Source organism: Balaenoptera borealis (assembly GCF_965194805.1).
Source record: "Balaenoptera borealis genome assembly, chromosome: 3".
NCBI classification, from domain to species: domain Eukaryota; kingdom Metazoa; phylum Chordata; class Mammalia; order Artiodactyla; family Balaenopteridae; genus Balaenoptera; species Balaenoptera borealis.
In genome coordinates, this window is record NC_138866.1 from 28,481,472 (window position 1) to 28,507,436 (window position 25,965).

General features: G+C 35.8%; 1 protein-coding gene across 2 annotated transcripts in view; it reads right to left on the bottom strand.

Moving 5' to 3' along the window:
• DNAL1 (dynein axonemal light chain 1) overlaps positions 1–23,744 on the bottom strand; it is a 39,120-nt gene extending 15,376 nt beyond the window's left edge. Inside the window, exons 1-5 of one of the 2 annotated variants that reach the window (XM_082383983.1) lie at positions 23,636–23,744; positions 16,627–16,665; positions 12,562–12,671; positions 9,454–9,509; positions 3,858–3,913 (exon numbers count right to left, since the gene is read on the bottom strand). In XM_082383983.1, the coding sequence (XP_082240109.1) occupies positions 3,858–3,913; positions 9,454–9,509; positions 12,562–12,671; positions 16,627–16,665; positions 23,636–23,638 (264 nt within the window). In that variant the 5' untranslated portion in view covers positions 23,639–23,744. Of the gene's footprint in view, positions 1–3,857; positions 3,914–9,453; positions 9,510–12,561; positions 12,672–16,626; positions 16,666–23,578; positions 23,601–23,635 lie in introns of those variants that run through there. The other variant, XM_082383984.1, reaches the window with a different exon arrangement.
• Positions 23,745–25,965: the final 2,221 nt, after the last annotated feature.

Consider the following 25,965-nt stretch of genomic DNA (forward strand, 5'->3'; position numbering starts at 1 on the left):
AGATTCAAATAACTGCTAAAGGATATATGTAAAAAGATGTTCACTACAGCATGATTTGTAAAAGCAAAAAAAAGAGAGACAGACGCCCCTTCCTCAATAAAATATCTGGAAATACTCTAAATATTCAGCAGTATATGAATAGTTAAATACATTGCCATATACTGATAATGTAGAAGACAACAGCTATTGAAAAGAATGCATTAGATTTGCCGTTTTTACATGGAAGGATATTCCTGATATATTATTGAATGAAAAATCAGGAAAAATATGCCCAGTATATTATCAGTATAAATATATATTACACACACACTCACATGCATACACACACACACACACACACACACACACACACACACAGATATCTGTTTATTTGTGCACAGAAAAAAATTTAAAGTATACCAATATTATTTCAGTTACCTCATAGATTTGAAGAGGTAGGGAGAGGAAAGACTTTCACAGTGTATTTCATACATTTATGAATTGCTTGATTTGTTTTTTAAATACAATTACATCTATTACTCTTAGAATTAAAATTTTAACCTAATAGTTTTTCTAATTAGTAATATTACAAAGCATTATTAAGTCACAATAAATATTTATAGAGTGCCTACTACATGTATCAAGCACCAATGTAGATGGTGATGAACAGAACTGACTTGCTTATCAGGATTTGTGTGTGTGTGACACAGAGAGAAAGAGACAGAGACAGAGGGAGAGACAGAGAGAGGGAAAGAGAATAAACAAATAAGAAAAATGGAAAAAAATTATAGGTGATAAGAGTTATTGTCTAGAGGACTGCTTTATATATAGGATAGTTGGGTCTCTTTTGAGGAAGTGACATCTGAACTGAAGTGTGAAAGTTAAGGAGCCAGTAATGTGGAAATCCAGGGTAACAGAGTTTTTTAAGGAAGAGGAAACATCAAGTACAAATGTCCTCAGGTGGGAATGAACCTGGCATGTTCAAGGAAGAGAAAGAAGGCCAGTGGCTGGAGATTACCAACTTGGAAGAAAAGTAATATGAAATGAGATCCGAAAGGAAAGCAGAGGCCAGCCAATCACATATAAGAACAGGCTTATAATGTACCTTAATAGTCAGTTTTCCTAAGTAGTTTTAAATAGACTCCGTTTCTTCAATTTAACATTCCATGTTTCACATATTAGAGTAGTTATTTGTAACTTACTGAGGCAGCTATTCAAATCATGCTATGAGGCTGATGTGTCTAGATGAATAACTCAGTTAGCATGTGAACCTATTTGAAGTCCACCATCTGTATCCCTATGGAGACGTATTTTTCTTTAGTCTTTGCATAAGTAGTAAACCTTTTGGACTGGTTAAATGTTTTTGGTGTATGTATACACACACACACACACACACACACACACACACACACACACATACATATATCCTGGGGAAAAAACCAACTGTTGGGGGTTATTGATGGCAGTCTATAGAAAGTAAAGAGATCTAAGTAAATGATGGTTCAGCTAGATAATATCGCCATACATGCCTTTAATCCTATATTTACAATTTCTTTGTGGTTTCTAGGTATATATTACATTTATTGGGAGAAATTATACACCATATCAATAGTTGAGAATCTGGTGTTCTGTAAATACCTGGGGGAACATCAAGCATTTATCATATTGGCCCTAAAAATTTAGGGGTATATTTATTTGCAAGCTCTTCCTTTTCAGATAATTCAAAGTAATGTTTAGGCTGAAGTATAATAAATTCTGAATTTTTGTACTATAATTTAATATTTTATACATTATGAATAATGTCCCTATATATGACATTTTTACCATCTAAGGCTCACAGAATGAAGAGAAGGCAAAATGTCGTTACATTTACCAATCATTTAGAACATCAAAAAAAAATTTTTTTATAGATCATTAGGATTTTATTCATCATATCTAGCTAGAAAGCAAATAATTCATCTACTGGTTATTGTTTTGGGGGAGAAAACTCCCTTTATTTAACTACAGAATGTAATCTCTAAGAATTTCCAAGCATTTTATAAATTTATGTCAGTAAGTAGACATGTAGATGTGGGAATATTATCAGATAATTCAAGATAATTCCAAAATTGCACCTCTGAACACTGACTCCTATTCACGTGTTTTGGCTGTTTCTGTAATGGGTGGGGGAGGGGAATGGTCATTTTAGCCTGTCTGGTCTTGGGAGGTTATTGTTGGGAAGCACTGCAGTTTCAGCCTCATTGACTCTTATGAAGAACAAGCTAGAGTTATCGGGCTTGGAGGGGGACAGGAAACCCAAGTGACAAAATATTTCAGGGTTTTTATGAAGTATTTAACAATCAGCACTTTAAAAAAAAATTATTATATTTTGGGGAACATACACAAGAAAAAGAAATTAGTTTCATCTTTTCTGAAATTGCCTAGTTTTACAATATTGTTTCATCTCAACTTTGCAAGGAAATTCAAATGGCCAATAAATATACAAATAAAATACACTGTCAAAAACTTTTAAAAATTTAAAAATGCCCAAGGTTGGTAAAGGGAAATGAAAACGCTCATACATTATTGATGGTAGTATAAATTGTTACAAGCTTTCCAAAGGGTAACTTGATAATATGTCACAAAAGCCTTAAAAGAAATTCATACTTTTGACCCAGCAATTCCATTTCAAGGAATTTATCCAAGGAATTATTCATAGATGTGTGCAATAATATAGCTAAAAGGAGATTTATAACAGCATTGATTATAATAACTCCAAACTGGAAATAAATAATGAATAATAACTTATTTAAATAAATTATGGTACATCAATAAAACAGAATATTATGCTGTCATTAAAAAAGTATGGTTGAAAATTATTTTAAAAACTTAAATAACATCCTCTGATCAAAAACCTCCAATGGCTTTGCAAGCCACTTGGAAAAAAATCTAAAATCTTACCAAGTCCTATAAGGATTGGTTCTTGGCTCCCTCTCACCACTGAGGACAATTCTCCCTCATTCAACTCTTGCTCTTACTCAAGCATACCAAGGAGCTTCAGTTTCAAGACATCTGCACTTGCTGTCCCTCTTCAGTCTGGAGCACTGGTCCCTTGGTCAGCTCTAGAGCCTACATTCTCACTTTTAGAGAGGACTTCCCATCAATCTACGTTCTCTTATATGCCTCATTTTTGTTTTTGTTTTTTTTAAATCAATAATTATATTTTATTCCATGATCACCATAAAATCCATATAAATGCTACAAAGACAGAGATGGCATGTTAACCACATAGGAAGATAACATAAATTTGGAAAAATACATAAATTAGGAAAATATAAAATTAGAATTTAAAATTTTCTGGCCAGGCAGAAACTTGAGATAATTTTTAACAGTAAAATTTAATGGAAATAATTATCTATTTGGAATATATATGTCTCGTTTATCTTCATTGCATTCATCACCACCTGATGTATTATTATACAATTATTTTCTAGTCTGTCTCCCTCCACTATAATTTAAATTCAATGAGAGCAAGGACTTTATTTTATATCCTGCTGTATCTCTAGTGCCTAGAACAGTGCCTGGCTAAAAGCAGGCATTCAGTAAATATATTGAATGAATTTGCTGAATGAATGAATGACATGGAAAAAATGATCTTTATATACTAAGTAAAAAAAAGAGATGCAAGACAATATATATGGTATGATTTCATTCTCTACATACCCACCAAAGAATAGGAAAAAAAGGCAAGAAAGATGTCAATCAAAATGTTAGCAGTGGTTTATAGGTAATTTTTATATTTGCTTTTCTATTTTGTAAAGTTTCTGCAACAGACAAGTATTATTTGAATACTCAAGAAAAAGAGTGTATGCTTTTTTAAGTAATAAATAACAACCTACCAGTCCATTTAAGTTCTTTATGTTGTTTCTTCCTAAAGACAATATTCTCAAGTTTTCTGTAGAGGAAAGAAAACAATTTTGGTTTATTAGAATCATATTACACAATTGTTATAAATCTAATATAATAAAGCTTTAATACATTTATATAGGGACTTCTCTGGTGGCGCAGTGGTTAAGAATCCGCCAGCCAATGCAGGGGACACGGGTTTGAGCCCTGGTCCAGGAAGATCCCACATGCACAGAGCAACTAAGCCCATGTGCCACAACTACTGAGCCTGCACTCTGGAGCCCTTGAGTCACAACTACTGAGCTCGCGTGCCACAACTACTGAAGTCATGCGCCTAGAGTTCGTGCTCCACAGCAAGAGAAGCCGCCGCAATGAGAAGCCCATGCATCGCAACGAAAACCAGTCCCCGCTCGCTGCAACTAGAGAAAGCCCATGTGCAGAAACGAAGACCCAATGCAGCCAAAAATTTAAAAAATAATAATAATAATTTTTTTAATTAAAAAAATACACTTATATAATATCCTTATATAATAAAAAAGGCTGTATTAATAAAACGTGGTAATCAAGTAAGAAATAACATAGACATATCACTAAGGTAAACACTACAACTACAATTGCACATCATGCCAATGTTAAATTTTAAATGGTTAGCTATTTGAAATGCATGGTTTTAATATTATAAGGATAAAATAAGAGTAAAGAAGATTTGAACTTTAAATTTGGGAGCATATATATTTCAAATCTCTTATAATATGAGGACTTACACTAGAAAATAGAAAACATATTCATGTTTGGTCCACCTTGCTCCACAAAGGATTAGAAGTGAAATCAAATGAATCAGTATTTTAAAAATCTTTTGCTTTCATTTTTTAAAATAATTAAATTGTGATTGGTTAAAAAATGTCTATTTGTATTTTTTAAAAGAATGTTTCTATTTTTATATCTATAGGCTATTTCTGGAAGAGAAAAGTAGAAACAGTGGTTGGTTTGGGGGAGGAACTGAGAGTCAGTCTATGGTCGGAGGAAGATATTTTTATTTTTATTTATTTATTTATTTATTTATTTAATTTTGGCTGCAACGGGTCTTAGTTGCGGCATGCGGGATCTTCATTGTGGCATGAGGGATCTTTAGTTGAGGCATGTGGGCTTCTTAGTTGTGGCATGCGGACTCTTAGTTGCTGCATGCAAACTCTTAATTGCAGCATGCATGCGGGATCTAGTTCTCTGACCAGGGATCGAACCCAGGCCCCCTGTATTGGAAGCGTGGAGTCTTACCCACTGGACCACCAGGGAAGCCCCTGGAGGAAGACATTTTTAACTGTACCATCTTCTGAACTATTTGCATAAAACCATGTACATACATTATTTTTCAAAATTAAAATAAAAGATTTCTAGTAAAACACAGGAAACCTCACTTCTGTCCTAAAAAACTACTGTGATTACTTATGCATAAGTTATACATTTAATTTTCACAACTTAAACTTCTATAACTATGCTGTCCAGTATGGTAGTTACTAACCACATGTGGATATTTAATTTAATTAAAATTAAATACGATAAAAAATTCAGTTTCTCCATCACATTAATCACATTTCAAGAGCCTAATAGCTACATATGGCTAGTGGCAACTGAATTGGGACAGTGCAGATAATTCTGTTGGATGGCACTGTTCTATAACATCCATAATTCAATGGTTAAGAGCACAAATCCATAACTGAGTTCCAATCCTAACTCTCTAGGGAAGTAACCAAACCTCTTAAGAATCTCAGTTTTGTCATATGTAAAATGAGGAAGTATAGGATCTACCTTATAAGAGTATAAGGATTAAATGAGATAATTGTCTAAAATATTCAGCACAAGGCTTAATCCATGGTAAGTACAAATAAATGATGTACGTGTGTGTGTATCAGGCATATATAGTGAGAGAGGAGTCAAGAAATTACCAAGGAGTTTGGCCTGAGCAACTAGAAGAATGCAGTTGTCACTATCTGAGACAGACACACAAGAAGTTGGGTTAGCTAGGGCTGGGGAAGGACATCAGGACTCAGTATTGGACATGTTAAGTATGAGATGTCCAGTAGACATCCAATGGAAATGTCGGGCAACTGAATGTGTGAATCTGGAGTTCAGAGGAGATGTATGGACTAGAGATATAAATTTGGGAGCCATCAGCATATAGATGGTAAAACCATGATCTGGATGAGATAATCTAGGGAGTAGGTGAAGATAGAAAAGAGAAGAGATCCAAGAACTGAGTCCCCAGATACTCCAACATTTAAAATTTGAGGACATGAGACTGGGAAGAAGTAGCCAAAAAGGCAGGAGAAAATCAGAAGGGTACAGTGTTCTAGAAATCCAATACTGAAATTGCTTCAAACAGAAAAGAAATCATCCATGTCAAAATACACTTAGGTCAACTAAGATAAGAACTGATCTCAGAAATTAGAGATAACAGATATATACAAATCTTTTAAAGATAGTATCTAACTTAAATACACACAACTCCTTTTTTTAAAAATGCACATGAAAATGGCAATGAAAGGCTAAAGAGATCTTACTTATTGCTGTACGGGGAAGTAAATAATGATATCAAACTTAATAGATTAACTCTTCTAACATTACAGAATTACGCATTTTCCATATTTTATATGCTGCATAAGTAGAGAGCACCACTAGAAGGAAAACACTGTTTTTTTCTTCTTAGGTCCTGATGAAAATCAAAACAATATCTTAAAGTTTTATGTTTACTTATTTAGTAAACTGAAGGAGTATACTTTTTTACCAAGAAACTTTACTTTCTAGTCTTTAATATGAGAGTATTAATATTCACATTGTACAGCTTTTTAGTCACAGTTTTGAACATAGTCATGTCATACAGTTTTCTAGTCACAGTTTTGAAACAATATATACTGCTGTTAGGGTTATTCTGCCTTATAACCCCACTGTTAAATAGGAATACCTACTTATTTCAGATCCTCTTATCACAGCGTAGTAGGTAAGACTATAGTGCTCATGAAAGGAAAGGGGTGGGAGGCAAGCTAGCGTCATATATTCAATCTCTTGCATGAATCAGTTGGCTTCATTTTGCTTCATAGTCACAGACAAAGTGTATTCTCTCCATAGACTGCAGAAATACCATTTGTTATAAGCAGAACTAAAATGAGATGCATCAAATATAGCAAATACATGGTACAAATGCCTATTCTCTCTCATTCCATGCCTACATCAGACATCAATAATTGATCAAGGTACTCTTTTCCACTGAATTTTTGGAACTCTTCTTCATACGACTTTCCTGAGAGTCACTACCAATTGACCAAAGAGAATATGAGTTCAAACCCATTACCAGCCTTATATAGAAGATTTTTCATATTTTCATTTTCATATTGTCATAGTCATGTTTTTATGAAAGAAAAGCATGTTATCCATACTGATAAATAATATGTTATCAATTTAGTCTCCTTTAAGCAAGTTATTTCAAATACAGACAAAGAATAGGGAATAAAATGAAATATAAATTGTTTAATGAGTCAGTGAAAAATGGAATAGACGGAATCATCTAATACACAACTCTAATAGTGAACACTTCCTCTCCAGCACTATGTAAATACTAAGTGCACCTTTGAGTACGGTACTGGGGGGGGATGGAGATTTGGAATAGAAGATAGAAATATTAATAAGATGTGATGTTTGCCCTCAAGGAGCTCATTATCTGAAGAGACAGAACATATTCCTCACTAACTATAATAACAGCTAATATTTCTTGAGCACTTATATGCAGTAGGCACTATTCTAAGAACTTTATACACACTACTCATTTAATCTTCACAATAACTATATGAAGTAAGTAATTATTATTATAATCTAAGGTAGACTGTTATAAATGTTCCCAAGAAAGAGTAATTATTATGATGATGGAGATTAAAGAAGTCTTTAGGGGTCTCCCTCTAAATGACATTTAAACTTGGCATTCTTAATCTTAATTTTGTTTCTTGTAGGGTTTTCCTGCTAGAGGAAGGGGCTGTTCTCAATGAAAAGCACTGCATTAACAAGTGCACAAAGTCATAAAAAAAGAATTATATGTTTGGGTGTGAAGAGGATGTCACAAGCTTTTAGATGACCCTGAATGCAACCTTAAGGCATCTGGTCTTTATTAGGCAAAGGGGAGGCATTAAAGGTCTCTGATCTGGAGGAATGATAATGAGAACAATATTTTTAAAAAGAAAACTCTGGTGTCAGTGCTGAAGGTCAATGGAAGAACAGAAAGATAGGAGACAAGGAGATCAACTGGGAGGCTATAACAGAAGTTGTAAGGCAGTGTTTTTTCAAACTGTGGGTCATGTGAAATCAACTTAGTGGGTTGTGACAAGCATTTAAAAAACAATGAAATCACGCTAAAAAAATTTATACTGGAACCTATGCTATAAGGGTAAATATTGTTTTACAAATTTTAATCCAGTTCATATGTATATGCTATATTTGATATGTGTATTCATATGAATATATATACACTGAGTCGTTAATTCAAATGTATTTCTTACTGTGGGAAGTGATAAAAAACATCTAAAAAATATGACCTAAGGGGGAGATGATGAGGGTCTAAATTAAAGCTGTAGCTCCTGGAAATGGAAAAGCAACAAATTATTTGAGAGCTCTTTCAAAGAATAGAGTTAACAGGACTTACGGATGAACTTGCATGTAGAGCTTGAGGGAAGTAAAGGGAAATATGATAGGCTAAATAATGGCTCACCAAAAGATACCTATATCCTAATCCCTGGAACCTGTGAATGTTACTATACCTGGGGAAAAATTACTTTGCAGATGTGATTAAGTTAGGGATCTTAAGATGGGGAGAGTATCCTTGATTACCCAGGTGTTCCCTAAATGTAATCACATGTATCCTCATAAGAGGGTGACAGAGAAAGATATGACAGAGACAAAAGAGGAGAAGGCAATATGACGACAGAGGCAGATATTGGAGTGACACAGTCACAAGCCAAGGAATCTGGCAGCCATCAGAATCTAGAAAAGGCAAGGAAAAGATTCTCCCCTGAAGCCTCTAGAGAAGGTGTGGCCCTCTTGATTTTGGCCCAGTGAAACTGATTTCAGACTTCTGGCCTCTAGAACAGTGAGGGAATACATTTCTGCAGTTTTAAGCCACCAAGTTTCTGCAGCCACAGGCAACTAGCACAAGGAGCCTTGGCAACTGCGAAGGTGTCGATGTCATTAACAAAGACAAGGAGCACAGGAAAAACAGGGATGGTCAAGAATAAAATTTTAAATATAATAAGTATGAAACATAAGATAAATCTGAACAAAAAAATATAAAAAACCTGATTTTCTATTTAAGATATTTCAATTCTAACACTACAAAAACTTTATAATGTCTTTAAACTGCTCAGGTTTCATGTTATCTCTACTTTTCTTTGGATAATTAAATAAGACACATGGTTTATATATTCTTTCTGACATCTGACAATTACTGTGGTTAAAACAGGTGCCAGCTTCTAGGATTATGTAGTGCCTCTGGAATGTTTATTCCAAATAACTACAAAATCCAAGAACCATCTGTTACTGTGGATCACTTACTTAAGCCATTCAGGTTTGCAATTTTTTCAATGCAGTTTGTAGACAGTGAAAGCTTCCTAAAAAAAAAAAAAAAGGAACACTTGAATTAATAAGAAAAAAATGTTAATGGTATATCAGAAATTATTCCTCAAGTACCCACAGAAGATGATATTTAAGTCACATTTCCTTTTACACTGAATCCTTTTTTCCCTCTCAGACATGACATGTATTCCTTCATTTTGAAATCTTCATACTTTTTCCCTGATTACAAAAGTTAATATACACTATTGTATAAAATCAAAAAAACCTTTTTGAGGGTAATTTGGTGTTATCTATTAAATTTTTAAATGCATGTATTTTTGACCCAGTAATTCATTTCTAGGAATATGTCCTATTGAAATACTAATACAAATGCCAAAAAATATATGAATTAGATTATTTACTGTATTATTGTAATAGCAAAAAAGTGGGAAAAATTTATAAATACCCATCAGCTGAGGAATACAGATAATGAAATACTATCTGCCACTAAAGCAAACAAGATTGGGCTATACATACCAACTTGGGAAAATGTCCATGATATGTGTATAATAAAAAGTTATGTAATCCTAACCACCCCACACATTCCTCCAGAGATAATGACTTTTAATAGTTCGTATATATTTTTCTAGATTTTTTTCCTATACATACTTTAATTGTATAAAAACAAATTTTTAAAGGGAGCATAATTACACGTTATTAATCTTCCTTTCTTGACAAAAACGTTTAATATCTTAGTAAATTTCATGCAAAGAATATAATAAAAGCTAATTTTATTGAACACTTAATGTGTGCCTAGTATTCTTCTAAGTACTTTACATGTATTAACTATTTTAACCATCAGAACAATCCTATGAAATAAGTATTATTATCCAAATTTTACAAATGAGGAAACTGAGGCACAAAGATGTTAAGCAATTTGCCTGATATTATACAACCAGAATGTAGCACAGGCAAATTTAAGACGCCAAAAAACTGACTCTAGAACATATGATCTTATCCTTCTGATTTGACCTGAAGAGGAATTCTTCTTCTTCTTTTTTTTTTTTTTTTTGCTTGAAACACTAAAAGCAATTACTGTACACTGTAAATTACTGGTCAAATCTGTGTATTTTCTAGTCATTCCCCATTCTCAAGAACAACCAGTTAAAGTGAAAAATGGACTGGAAAATCTGGGACTACGGTTGGGGAATGATTCTTTAATTGTTGTTTAGGCAACCTGCTCAAAGAGTGTCAGCAAAAATATGAACAGGGTGACTCTTTCTAAGCAGTTTCCAAGGTACTTTGGTATGGGGTACAGAACCTTCTCAAATGCTTGCCTTTGAAATGGCTTTATGATAAAAAGATATTTGACCACTTTGAAATAATGCTCTTTGAAATCATGATTTTTGAAGCCAAAAACACATCTAAGGTGGGTTTTTATGTAATACATTGTGTTCTCATCACAAAGGACAAGTTGCATACAATAACTAAATACATTTGCTTTTCCCTTTAATTCCAAAGACAGGTATTAGTCTAATGCATGAGTTCACAAATATGCATCTAAGAGTCATTCAGATTGCTTATTATAAATACAGATACCTAGTTTCATCAGTAGATTCTGTTTCTATAAATTTGGAGTGGGGCTTATCTACTGCACAAGGAGATTCTTATATAGGTAGCCAGGGGACCACAGTTAGAAAAACACAGGATGAAGAGATCAGAAAGAACCCCAATTGATTCTGTAACATTCTACACCCCTGACAAGACACTGCAGCCTGAGAGCACGGTTACAAGGTGTCATGGTATAATTGCCTCAAATTAGCCACAGAACCCTGCTAAAAAGTGTGTATTTAGAAAATAAGTTAAAAGGAATAAATATAGATCTGATACTTAAAGTCTTGGATAAATAGGATTACAAATAAATGTAACTTGATCCCAATTCGGAAAAAAAAATTAGAAGGTGCTATATCAAAATGCTGAGACTTCCCTGGCGGTCCAATGGTTAAGACTCTGTGCTTCCATTGCAGGGGGCAGGGGTGAGATCCCTGATCCCTGGTCGGGGAACTAAGATCCCACATGCCCTGCAGTGCGGCCAAAAAATTTAAAAAATAATAAAATAAAAAACAAAATGCTAACACTGGTTCTCAAAAGGTGTGCAATTTTGGTTGATATTACTTCCCTTTGTGCTTTTAATATTTTCTAGGTTTTTTTTTTTTTTTAATTATTTTGTGTCCCTCATGACTTTTAAAGAGGGCTCTTTTTTTTTTTTTTTTTTTTTTTATTTATTTATTTTTGGCTGCTTTGGGTCTTCGTTGCTGTGCGCGGGCTTTCTCTAGTTGTGGTGAGCAGGGGCTACTCTTCGTTGCGGTGAGCCGGCTTCTCAGTGCAGTGGCTTCTCTTGTTGTGGAGCACAGGCTCTAGGCACGCGGGCTTCAGTAGTTGTGGCACGTGGGCTCAGTAGTTGTGGCTCGTGGGCTCTAGAGCGCAGGCTCAGTAGTTGTGGCGCACAGGCTTAGTTGCTCCGCGGCATGTGGGATCTTCCCAGACTAGGCATCAAATCCGTGTCCCCTGCATTGGCAGGCAGATTCTTAACCACTGCGCCACCAGGGAAGCCCTTCTAGGTGCTTTACAATGTATTTTCATAGTTTGAAAAGTATTTTTTAAAGCAGTATCTCTTATGTCTCTGAGTAAGTATAGTATTGACTTTGGTGGATAATCTTACAAGGGAAAGTACTAGATTTTATGACAGAGAAATAGTTTAATTGTGTTATTTAGCTTCTCCTAAGAGACAAGGAAATTTCTATTCTCCAGGCATATTGTAAAAATTGTACTGTAAAAAAATACAGTACAGGATTATTCAGGATTAATCTATTAATAATCCTAGAAACCAATAATCTTTTATGTTTGGCTTTGCCAAAGCGAGAATCAGAAAAAGAAAGAAAGAAGGGAGGGAGGGAGGGAGGAAAGAAGGAAGGAAGGAAGGAAGGAAGGAAGGAAGGGAAATGAAGATCAAGAAAATAAATATATTTTTCTAGTTTGTGTATTTAGAAAAGGAAGTGAAACTTAATAGCAATACTAGAAAGGACGAAGAAAGACAAGAGAACTTACTCGCAATTAAAGAGTGTGGACAAGGACGCATCCATCTTCTCTATAGGGGGAATCTGGGCATACAGCTTTATCTCTCTGGCTTCGGATGGCTTCTGACTGGTTTTCTCTTCCTATGATAAAAATTAATTTGGAAGAAAATAATCCAAATGTGGAACTAGAAAAGGCCAAAATTTCTCAAGGCTTTTCAACGTTTATTTCAAAACAATTATTAAAACTCAATAATTCTGTACATTCTTGACAGTTCACTTATTGACAACATTTACTTACTGAACCTGATAACTAGCCTTATACATGGCTGATTCAGATAATTCACTCTTAGGTCTCAACCAAATGGAAAAGAGGAGGAAAGAATCTAACTTTTATTTCTGTAATTTTAAAAATCCTTTTAGAGCCTATCAATTAATAAACAAAAGTAAAACACAACAACAAAAACATTTTCCTGGGAAGAATTCCTTTTCCCTAAACAAACTTTTCCTAAGTATCAGATTCAGACCTATAAGATCAACTCTTTCTGTCATCTCATCCTTCTGTTCCTATATACAATTTAGTCTGAGCTAGAACCACCAAATACCAAGAATTTGGGAAGATTTTCTCTTTATGACAAAGCTGAGGTCAAATTTATTTGCTCTACAATAATTTACTACTAAATTCTACCTTAGAGTTTAATTTCAGTACTAAGTACACAGTTTAAATTTTAATTACCAGGATATGCTGCCTAATAATAGTTTCTAAGTACCTCAGTACTTAGAGTTAGCTCTATCTCTCCAACAAAACAAGAAGATCCTACAGCTCAGGGACCATTTTCTTACTTTCCTATATTTTCTATAACCTGATATTAGACACAAAAGAGGCTTGTTTTTAAAAAATCAAATCATAACACATCAATAATAGAAAATATATAATCAGTTGAAAGAGATCTAATACACATTCACTCAGTATTTTTTTTGTGCCATACATTTATAGGTTAGGAGATGGGAGACTGACACCAAGTAGATCCTTAATAAATGTTGGGTTAATGAGTGCAAGAATGAGCATGATGTCTTCAAATAATCTTAAAGTCAAAGATTTATGGCCATAATGTAATCTAGAAATAGAACCTACAAACCAAACCAAAAAACCAACCACTTGTTACTATAAATAAATAAAATAAAATCCTAAAATCTGATTGAAGGAAATCAAACCTAATACTAAGCCTACTCCACACTTTTTTATTAAACAAAACAGATCTTTCACTAACTAAGCAGAAAAATATTTTTTTAATGTAATTAGAGTACAAAGAAGTTTATAAGCACTAAAACAAAAATTCAAATATTTCATTATCCTACCCATTTTGTCTATTTTCCCTAGACACCAAGTTTCTTGAAAGACTTTTTATTTAAAGCCCAGCTACAAAAGCAAAAGATACATTATTATACAAAAAAACAACTGATAACATAGTCAAATATGTTATCACTGGGCATAGAAATTGAGGAGCCATCTCTATACTCTATGGAAATTCTATCTATAATGCTGAAATACAACTGTTCAAACTTTATAGAATGTTATATTCAAAATATTTGTTTATATTTAATGCATTTTTTACAATGCAGTTTCCTCTCTAATATTACTATATGCTTTTTAAAAATGTATTTTGTGTATGTATTGTGTACTTTTTCCAGATATAATGACATATAGCACTGAATAAGTTTAATATATACAGCATAACAATTTGACTTATAAAATCACAAAACGATTACCACAATAAGTTTAGTGAACATCCATCATCTCATAAGATACAAAATAAAAGAAAAAGAAAAAAATTTTTCCTTGTGATGAGAACTCTTAGGATTTACTCTTTTAACTTTCATATATAACATAGCAGTGTTAATTATATTAATCATGTTGTACATTACACCCCTAGTACTTATTTACCTTGTAACTGGGAGCTTGTACCTATTGACCATCTTCATCCAATTCCCCCTACCCCTACTCCTTGGCTCTGGTTACCACAAATCTGATGCCTTTTTCTATGAATTTGTTTGTTTGTTTGTTGAAATATAATTGACCTACAATACTATGTTAGTTCCCAGTGTACAACATAGTGATTCAACATTTCTATACATTATAAAATGATCACTATTTTTTACAGATTTATTGAGATATAACTGACATATAACATTGTTTATGTTTAAGGTATACCACGTGATGCTTTGATACATGTATACATTGCAAAATGATTACCAGAAAAAGGTTAGTTAACACATCCAGCACCTCATATCATTATTTTTTTGTGTGCTGAGAACATTTACGATCTACTCTCCAGACTTCCCTGGTGGCACAGTGGTTAAGAATCTGCCTGTCAATGCAGGGGACATGGGTCCGAGCCCTGGTCCGGGAAGATTCCACATGCCACGGAGCAACTAAGCCTGTGCGCCACAACTACTGAGCCTGTGCTCTAGAGCCCACAAGCCACAACTACTGAGCCCACATGCCACAACTACTGAAGCCCACGTGGCAAGAGCCCATGCTCCACAGCAAGAGAAGCCACTGCAATGAGAAACCCGTGCACTGCAATGAAGAGTAGCCCCCGCTGGCTGCAACTAGAGAAAGCTGGCGTGCAGCAACAAAGACCCAACTCAGCCAAAAATAAATAAATAAATAAATTTATTAAAAAAAAAAATCTACTCTCTTAGCAACCTTCAAGTACATAATACAGTATTATTAAATATGCTGTACATTAGATCCCCAGAACTTATTCATCTTATAACTGGAAGTTTATAACCTTTGACCAACTTCTTCCCATTTCCTCCACTCAGCTCTGGCCACCACCATTCTAATCTGTTTCTATGAGTTCAGCTTTTTTAGATTCCACATGTAAGTGAGATCATACAATATTTGTCTTTAGCTACCTGACTTATGTCATTTAGCATAATGCACTCAAGGTCCTTCCATGTTGTTGCAAATGGCAGGATTTCCTTCTTTTTATGGCTGAATAATATTCCATTGTATACAAATATACATTTTCTTCATCCATTCATCCATTGATGAGCATTTAGGCTGTTTTCATGTCTTGGCTATTGTGAATAATGCTGCAATGAACATGGGGATACAGGTATCTCTTTTGAGATAGTGGTTTCATTTCCTTCAGATATATATGCAGAAGTGGGACGGCTGGATCACATGGTAGATCTACTTTTAATTTTTGAGGAACCTTCATAGTATTTACCATAACACTGTACCAATTTACATTTACATCCCCACCAAAGTGCAAAAGAGTTTCTTTTCTCCGCATCCTCACCAACACTTTTCTCTCGTATTTTCGATGATAGCCATTTTAACAGGCGTGAGGTGATATCTCACTGCAGTTTTGATTTGCATTTCCCTGATGATCAGCGATGTTAAGCATCATTTTAGTATTTTTATTCAATGTTTTTTCAGTTGTCTATGCATGATTTTCGTTTGTCCACATTGACTGACCCTGTTCTAACTTCCAAGAGGCTAAAACCATCACTTGTCTAAAACCTAGAAAATCCACAACACATATCAATCTATCACCTGAAAATGACATGTAGTTTAATGATGATAAAGTTGAAAAAGAAAATGTACTGTAACAGAGATTACAGCCATTACAGTAACAGATGAATCAGCCTTTCCATATTTAAATTCTCCAATGGTCAGATTTTTTTAATTGAAATTTTTATTGAGACACTTGAAAATTCACGTGCAGTTATAAAAAATAATACAGAGAGATCCCTTATACACTTTGCCCAGTTTCCCCCAATGGTAACATTTTTCCAAGCTATAGTATAATATCACAACCAGGATATTGATATTGATGCAATCCACTGATTTTAATCAGATTTTCCCAATTTTATTTGTACATACAAGTGTAAATGTGTTTGCATATGCATTAAGTTCTATACAATTTTATCACCTGTGTAGGCTCATGTATCCACTAACACCATCCAGATAGCTAAACAGTTCCAATACCACAAAGATCCCTTGTATTGAATGGTCATATTTAAATAACTATCCAAAAATTCTCCTTATGTGGTTTCAAGAAGAAGTAAAAACTCATAAACTCACCCATCTGGCTAGGGCTTCTTTGATTGTTGTTGCTTTTGCCTTAAAAAGAGAAGAAAAAACAAAGCTGTCTTTATTGGTGTGATTTGTTGACCCAATTTTCATGCAACAATTATTAGCCCTGGCATCTACCGCTAAAAAGATTAACTTCTTTTTTTGAGACTTTATATGCAAAGAGAGTGTTTTAATTTCCTGAAATCAGAAATACTCATTTAAATACTTCTCAGAGAAATTAAGGAAATCGTGATGTAATGTCAGATACTTCACTCCCACTCGGTTTACAAAAAAACATATAGCTTTCAACACTGATATTAAAATATATCTCATTTCATTGATTCTAAGATTTATATCTTCTTCTATATTTTAATATCTTTGAAATTTGGATACATCTTACAACCAGGAACAATTTATAATTGCTGCAGCCAGGTAGCACTGATGAAGTTTTAGAAAAATATTAACCATCTTGGGCTTCCCTAGTGGTGCAGAGGTTAAGAATCGCCTGCCAATGCAAGGGACACGGGTTTGAGCCCTGGTCTGGGAAGATCCCACATGCTGCGAAGCAACTAAGCCCGTGTGCCACAATTACTGCGCCTGCGCTCTAAAACCTGCGAGCCACAACTACTGAAGCCCATGAGCCACAACTACTGAAGCCCACGCACCTAGAGCCCGTGCTCCACAACAAGAGAAGCCACTGCAATGAGAAGCCCGCGTACTGCAATGAAGAGTAGCCCCTGCTCGCCGCAACTAGAGAAAGCCCGCACGCAGCAATGAAGACCCAACACAGCCATAAATAAATAAGTAAATAAATAAAAATAAGAACAGGGAACTATATTCAATATCCTGTGATAAACCATAATGGAAAAGAATATGAAAAAGAATGTATATATATATGTATATATATACACACACACATATATATATAACTGAATCACTTTGCTGTATGGCAGAAGTTAACACAACATTGTAAATAAACTATACTTGAATAAAATAAATTTTAAAAATATAAGAGAGAACAAGAGATAGAAAACAAATAAGTTAAGCATTCAAGATGTTTGAAAAAGTACATCATGAAGGCAGAAGGAGACACAAAGGAAGAAATCAATGAAAAGCAGAATGAGAGGAAAAAAGATTAACAAAACTAAAAGTGGGTTCTGAAGTCTCTGGCAAGCTCAACTGAGCTAAAAAGAGAGATATACAAATTTAAAATATAGAATAAATAAGGGGAAATAACACAGATATCACAGAGATTTTATTTATTTATTTTTGACTGCATTGGGTCTTCATTGCTGCACGCAGGCTTTCTCTAGTTGTGGCAAGCAGGGGCTACTCATCATTGCAGTGCGCGGACTTCTCATCGCGGTGGCTTCTCTTGTTGTGGAGCACGGGATCTAGGCACGCGGGCTTCAGTAGTTGTGGCATGTGGGCTCAGTAGTTGTGGCTCACGGGCTCTAGAGCATAGGCTCAGTAGTTGTGGCGCACAGGCTTAGTTGCTTCGCAGCATGTGGGATCTTCCCAGACCAGGGCTTGAACCTGGGTCCCCCGCATTGGCAGGCGGATTCTTAACCACTGGGCCACCAAGGAAGTCCCATCACAGAGATTTTAAAAATAAAATATTATAAGCAAATATATGGTAATAAGTTTGAAAACCTAGACAAAGTATGCATTTCTAGAAAAAACAAAAGTGCCAAAACTCACAAGAAGAATCAGAAAATTTGAACAGACTAATTACTATTTAAAACAGTAAAAAGATAATCAGAGATTTACCCTCACCCTCCTCCCCTAAAGCCCCAAGCCTAGATAAATTACAAGTTTTACCAAGCTTTCAGGGAACAGATATTCCTTGTTATACAAGTGGTTTCAGAAATCAGAAAAAAGAGGGAAAGTTTCCAACTTATTTTATGACGCCAGAATAACCTTGATGCCATAACCAGATAAGGAGCCCTCTTTACTTTTCAAAACAGATTTGAAAATCCTAGATACAACATTAGATCTCCAAAGCCAATGGTGTATAATGATCATGATCAAAAATGGCTTATGCCAGGATCATAAGGATTGTTTAACAACAGAAAAGTCTATAAATATAAATCATTTATTAATGGATTAAAGGGGAAAATCACATCTATTTCAGTAAGTGCAGAAAGAGCAGTTGATAAAGTTCTACAGCTGATATTAAAAGCTCTCAACTAAGGGTTAAAGTGAAATTTCTTACTTGATAAAAGCTACACATCAAAAAGCTTCAACAAACACCACACTTAAGGGAGCAATTCATTCATTTCAGCAAATATTTATTGATTACCTCCTATGTACCAAACATTCTTTCACTTGCTGAGGATATATTAGTGAACAAAACAAAGATCCCTGCCTTCATGGAATTTACATCTACTGGCGGGAGACAGTGGTAAATAATATAATAAATAAATAGATATAAATCATATAGTATATTAGAAGGTGACAATTACTAAGGAAAAAGAAAAAGCTGAGCTTGGTAAAGAGTATCAGGATGTGTGTATATGTGTATGGAGGATTTATTTTAAAAAACGTGGTCAACGTGGGCCAAACTGGGAATGTAACATGAAAAGCATTCTCAAACTCCTAGAAGAGAACATAGGCAAAACATTCTCTGACATGAATTGTAGCAATGTTTTCTTAGGTCAGTCTCCCAAGGCAATAGAAATGAAAGCAAAAATAAACAAAAGGGACCTAATCAAACTTAAAAGCTTTGCACAGCAAAGGAAACCATAAACAAAATGAAAAGACAACCTATGGACTGGGAGAAAATATTTGTAAATGATGTGACTGACAAGGGCTAATTTCCAAAATATACAAATAGCTCATACAACTCAGTAACAAACAAAACAAAACAAGACAAACAAAAAAACCCAAACAACACAATCAAAAAATGGGCAGAAGACCTAAATAGACATTTCTCCAAAGAAGACATGCAGATGGCCTATAGACACATGAAAGATGCTCAACATCACTAATTATTAGAAAAATGCAAATCAAAACTACAATGAGGTATCACCTCACACTGGTCAGAACGGCCATCACTAAAAAGTCTACATTGGGACTTCCCTGGCGGTCCAGTGGTTAAGACTCCACACTCCCAGTGCAAGAGGCACAGGTTCGATCCCTGGTCGGGGAAGATCCCGCATGCCATGTGTGGCGACCAAAAAGAAAAAAAAGTCTACACTGATTCACTTTGCTGTACACCTGAAACTAATACAACATTGTAAGTCAGCTATACTCCAATAAAAAAATTGTTTTCAAGTCTACTAATAATAAATCCTGGAGAGGGTGTGGAGAGAAGAGAACCCTCCTACACTGTTGGTGAGAATGTAAATTGGTGCAGCCAGTATGGAAAACAGCATGGAAGTTCCTTAAAAAACTAAAAATAGAGTTACCATATGATGCAGGAATCCCACTCCTGGGCATATATCTGGAAAAAACCATAATTTGAAAAGATACATGCACCCCAATGTTCATTGCAGCACTATTTACAATAGCCAAGACATGGAAGCAACTTAAATGCCCACTGACAGATGAATGGATAAAGAAGATGTGGTACATATATACAATGGAATACTACTCAGCCATAAACAAGAAATACTGCCATTTGCAGCAACATGGATGGACCTAGAGATTATCATACTAAGTGAAGTAAGCCAGAGAGAGAAAGACAAATATCATATGATATCACTTATATGTGGAATCTAAAAAAATGATACAAATGAACTTATTTACAAAACAGAGGCAGACTCACAGACATAGAAAACAAACTTATAGTTACCAAAGGGGAAAGGTGGAAGGAGGAATAAATTAGGAATTTGGGAGCAACATATATATACTACTACATATAAAACAGATAAACAACAAGGACCTACTGTATAGCACAGGGAACTATATTCAATATTTTGTAATAAGCTATAATGGAAAAGAATATGAACAAGAATATAAATATATATATATGACTGAATCACTTTGCTGTACACCTGAAACTAACCCAACATTGTGAATCAATGATACTTCAATAAAAAAATAAATTTAAAAAAATGGATAATTCAAATAGCAAAAAAAATAGATAAACAGCAAGGTCCTACTGTATAGCACAGGGAACTATATATTATTTTGTAATAAGCTATAACGGAAAAGAATATGAAAAGGATATATATATTTAAATATGTATAACTGAATCACTTTGCTATACACCAGAAAACACAACATTGTAAATCAACTATACTTCAATAAAAAAGAAAAAAGTATTCTCTCTAAGATCCCAAACACATCAAGGATGCCTATCTACTATCACTGCTACTGTTTAACATGGTACAAGAGATCTTTATCAATATTACAATAAAAAGAAATACAAATTGGAATGATTAAAGGAGGAAATAAAACTCACTATGTGAAGATGATCATCTGTGTAGAAAACACAATAGAATAAACTAACAAATACTAGAACAGATAGAGTATAGCAAATGAAGAACTCTGTTGACAAGTTAGAAAAATTAAGATGATATTTTCAATGTAAAAGCAACAAAGGACTACTATCTAGAATATACAAGGAACTCCTAAAATTCAAAACCAAACAACCAAAAAAGGGAAAAGTTGGTAAAAAATGTAAACAGAAAATTCACAGAAACTGAAAGCCAGATGACTAATAGTGAGGTATTTGAACTCAATGAAAATCAGAGAAATGCTGAGTAAAACAATGGGATATTAAAATACATCCTCAAATTGGCAAAAGTTAGAAAGTTAGTGAGAATGTAGAGAAATAGGAACTCTCATGCATTACTGAAGTAAGTAAGAACTAGTATAGTCATTCTGGAAAGCAATCTGACAATGCCTAGGGAAATTAAGTATGCATGGACTCTAGGACCCCGCAGTGTCACTCCTGGGTATACTTCCTAGAGAAATCCTTGCATGGGTCCAAAAAAAGACACCTATAAGAACACTTTCAAGTTGGAAGCAATCTAGTTATCTACAAATTGGTTTATCAGGTCACTAGTTCCCCTACAGATAGCGGGAGTCAAAACCTGAAATGCCTAAAGGACCAACAGACATCATTAATGTGTAAAGCTGGCCATGTAAAGAGGATAACCTCTATTTGGTTCTAGAAAACTGTTGGCAGGTGGACTTGGGACAAGAGTTACCCTAATATCACATTTCTCCAAATATGAAAACTCTGTTAATTGAAAGTAACACCCTTATTTTATGTACCATTAAGAAAGAAAAGATGCTGCCAATTATATCACACCAACATATTTCAGTAGTACAAAAATATGAAAAAAGATGTGTCTGATAGTGAAATATGGTATTTCTGATTTTTCAGAGAAGCCAGAAATCTGCGTTTTGATGTAAAATATGATCATTTTTAAGACACTGGAAGCTAATTTTTTTTAATTAAAAAACTATGTGGGACTGTATTTCTAGAGGGCCCCAGAACTACGAGTTTGCAGCCTCAGCTAGCTTCATCTAATTACTAGTTCTGATTCTCTATTTGAAGATTTTCAATAATTCTCATGGTTCATACTTTCAGAATTATTTAGGGCTAGTATTTCTTCACCTAAATATAAATTTAGGTTCAATAATTTTTTACTTTCCTTGGTTTTCAGCTAAATGCCTGTGGAATAAAGTAAGGAAGGCAGAGGGGAAAACTACTTTTAAAAGAGTAGGATTTAGGGACTTCCCTGCTGGCACAGTGGTTAAGAATCCGTGCCAATGCAGGGGACACGGGTTCGAGCCCTGGTCCGGGAAGATCCCACATGCCACGGAGCAACTAAGCCCATGCGCCACAACTACTGAGCCTGCGCTCTAGAGCCGGCAAGCCACAACTACTGAAGCCCGCGCGCCTAGAGCCCGTGTTCCACAACAAGAGAAGCCACCGCAATGAGAAGCCTGCACACCGCAAGGAAGAGAAAGCTCCCGCTCCCCACAACTAGAGAAAAGCCATAAAACAAATAAATTTATTTAAAAAAAAAAAAAAAGAGTAGCATTTAATCTCTTGGTTGAGGTCAGGCATGATTTCCTCATCACTTCAATTTCCTGGGCTCAATTTCTGCCCACTTATATAGCAATGGAATCACAAAAAGAAGAAAACTAGTTAAACTTATTCTTTATAAATATTTCCATCAGGCAGGACAATCACATACTTTGCTAAATAGCTTTGGCTGGGTCTGTAACTAACCAACAACATCCCTTTTTCAACTACTAGTTGGATCTACCAAGTATATAAGCAAGAGAGTGCTCACTTTACGTAGGAGTTCAGGAGCATCACTAGGTAAAACCATTACTTCATAAAGAGCTTTGATTAGATAGCCCGCCGACAGATTTCAAGTCTAAGATAGCAGTATTTCTCAAAGTGTTGTGGGAGCCCTCCAATTTTAGAATCACTTGAAATGCACATTCCTGAATCCCCCCCCAATTAATTAAACATTCATAATCTGCACTCCAACTTAGGCCAAAATCATACTCATGCGTACTGAAATTTGAGAAACACTACCCTAATATGTTGTGTTAGAGAGGGTTTTATAATGTTACAGTGTTACTAATAACTGAACTGACAGTCATTCAGAGGGCAACCTGGGCGTATCACAGGTTACAAATACTGCGGCAATCAGTGTTACACACATTCCTCTCGTAACCAACACCACCCTCTATCTCGCCGGGGCGGGGGGCGGATTACTTCCATGTAAAAAGATATCCTTATTCACACTCCCCCTTCCATCACCTTTCCCACTCTACTCCGCTCTTTGCTTTTTGCCCTCTGCTCTTTGCCCTCCCTTTTCTCTGCCAGAGTCTCTGGCAGAGATTAACCCAACCTCCAACCAGCCCCAGACCACCCGGTGCCAGGGCTTCTCTTTCGCCTCAGGCCTTAGAATCTACCGAGCCAGCATCCGCTACCGGCTTCCTTCCGCTGTTCGAGGACCTCCGCCATCCTCAACTCTCCAGTTACCCTTTTCCACTTCCAATCTTCTCTCAGCTTTGGCTACGAGGCCTGGAGGGTACTCACCATTCCGGCGGTTGCTACTGTCACTGCTCTGGTTGCTAGGGCCCGCCGGGGTCAGTGCGCATGCGCATCTCTTGGAGCTCTCCTTGGATCTCTACCCCGGCAGTGGTCTTTTCTCTCCGCCCTCAGTGTGGCGCAAGCAGGGCATTGTGGGACCGCGCGGCGTACGCCGGGGTCATCCCGCTCCGCGGTCGCTAGTTACCCAGGGACTGCGAGCGCAGCAACGCGTGGCGCGGAGGGGTCGAGAGTATAACCTCGCTGAGTGGTTGGGAGATGTCTTTTTCCCTGGTGAAAGTAATTTCAGCTAATCTGGAGTGACGTACCGGCTTAAAGTTTAAAACTTTGAAACCTCCCTGTAACAACTGCCACACCCCGTAAAGGAACTTTAAAAATTCCCTTCCTTTGCAGATTGCCCTTCCCGTTCTCTTGACTCCCTGCTGTAATTTACCTAGTTGTCCGACTGAGGATACCCAGACACGGCTGCATTTCTTCAGTTAGCTTCTCCCAACCCTTTCAGGCAGCCTGAGGCGGCTGAAGCATGAAATGCTGGTTTTACATAACCGAGGTGTCTTTTTACCCCCAACTATCAGATTAGCCAAAAACTAAAAATGTTGCTAGGGGTATGGGGAAGTGGGGACGCATACATACACTGCTGTTTGTAATTGATACAGCCTTTCCGCAGGCTGTTGGCAATATGTTTTTAAAGCTTTAAAAACTTTTGCACCTCTGTGACCCAGCAGTTCCACTTCTAGGACTTCATCCTGAAGAAATAATCAGGCAAATGCACAGAGATATATGTTCAAAGTTTTAATAGCGAAAAGAAAACCCAAATGTCAACAACAGAGAATTGGTATTATAAAGGAGTATTATGAGCGGGTTCCCTGGTGGTGCAGTGGTTAAGAATCCTCCTGCCAATGCAGGGGACACAGGTTCGAGCCCTGGTCTGGGAAGATCCCACATGCCGTGGAGCAACTAAGCCCATGCGCCACAACTACTGAGCCTGAGCTCTAGATCCCGCGAGCCACAACTACTGAGCCCATGCGCCTAGAGCCCGTGCTCCGCAACGAGAAGCCACGACAATGAGAAGCCCGCGCAACGCAACAAAGAGTAGCCCCTGCTCGCTGCAACTAGAGCCCGCATGCAGCAACCAAGACCCAACGCAGCCAGAAATAAATAAACAAATTTATAAAAAATAAATATATAAAAGTTACATGAAATTTAAAACAAAAGGATATTAGGAGGTTTTAATGTTTGTTATGGACTGAATTGTGTCCCCTCAAAATTCATATGGTGAAGCCCTAAGACCCAGTGTGACTGTATTTGGAGACAGGGCCTTCAAGGAGGTAATTAAGATTAAATGAGGCCATAAGAGTGGGGCCCTAACCCAGTGGGACTGGTGTCCTATAGGAACAGACACCAGGACTGGTGTGCAGAAAGGAAAGGCCACGTGAGGACACAGTGAAAAAGTGGTCATCTGCAAGCCAAGAACAGAGGCCTCACCAAAACCAACCCTGTCTGCTCCTTGATCTTGGATTTCCAGCCTCCAGAACTGTGAGAAAACAAACTTCTGTTAAGCACCCAGTCTATGGTATTTTATTACTTGCAACCTGAGCCGACTAATACAAGGTTCATTTTGCTTGTCTGTTTTCTGATTGTTCTATAACGTGCCTGTTTTAAATTTTGAAATAAGAAATAAATTTCACTTTGAAAAAGGTAATTTAATCAATTCCTAAAAATAGGAAAAAGTAAAATTTTTACTGAAGAAAAAAATGTATATTCATAACATATCCAACTTTTGTTCTTGTAGGTTTTTCTCGTTTTTTTTTCAGATCTCCACATCTCCACAGCTCTGCAAACTAGGATTCTTCTTCACCTGCCACAATCTGTACCAGTTTTGTTGATGTGACTGTAATGGGCATCTAATCCTTAAACATATCTCATAACCCAGCAGAGTAGTCCTTTTACTCAAAACTATGGATTATACCATGAGGAGGTGGTATTAATAATGAAATATCATTAATGAATCAATTTTATCTTCACGCTTGCTCAGAACATTACTTCTACTTCCTTTTTGTCATTGCAGTGGTAAACTTTGATCATAAATATGTTTTATTTAACACCATATAAACTATTTACCACTATATAAACAGAAATCTGCTTGTCTCTGCAAATGAACTCACAATATCTTGATACATGTCCCATCAAGTACATTTTGAGTTTCAGATACTCAAAGGTTAAAAACAGTCACACAAGAAAAAAGAATTATGTAACTGGGATCCTTCCTTTGTTTTTTTAAATCCTGCAAAATGACAAAATAGATTCAAAAAGCTATT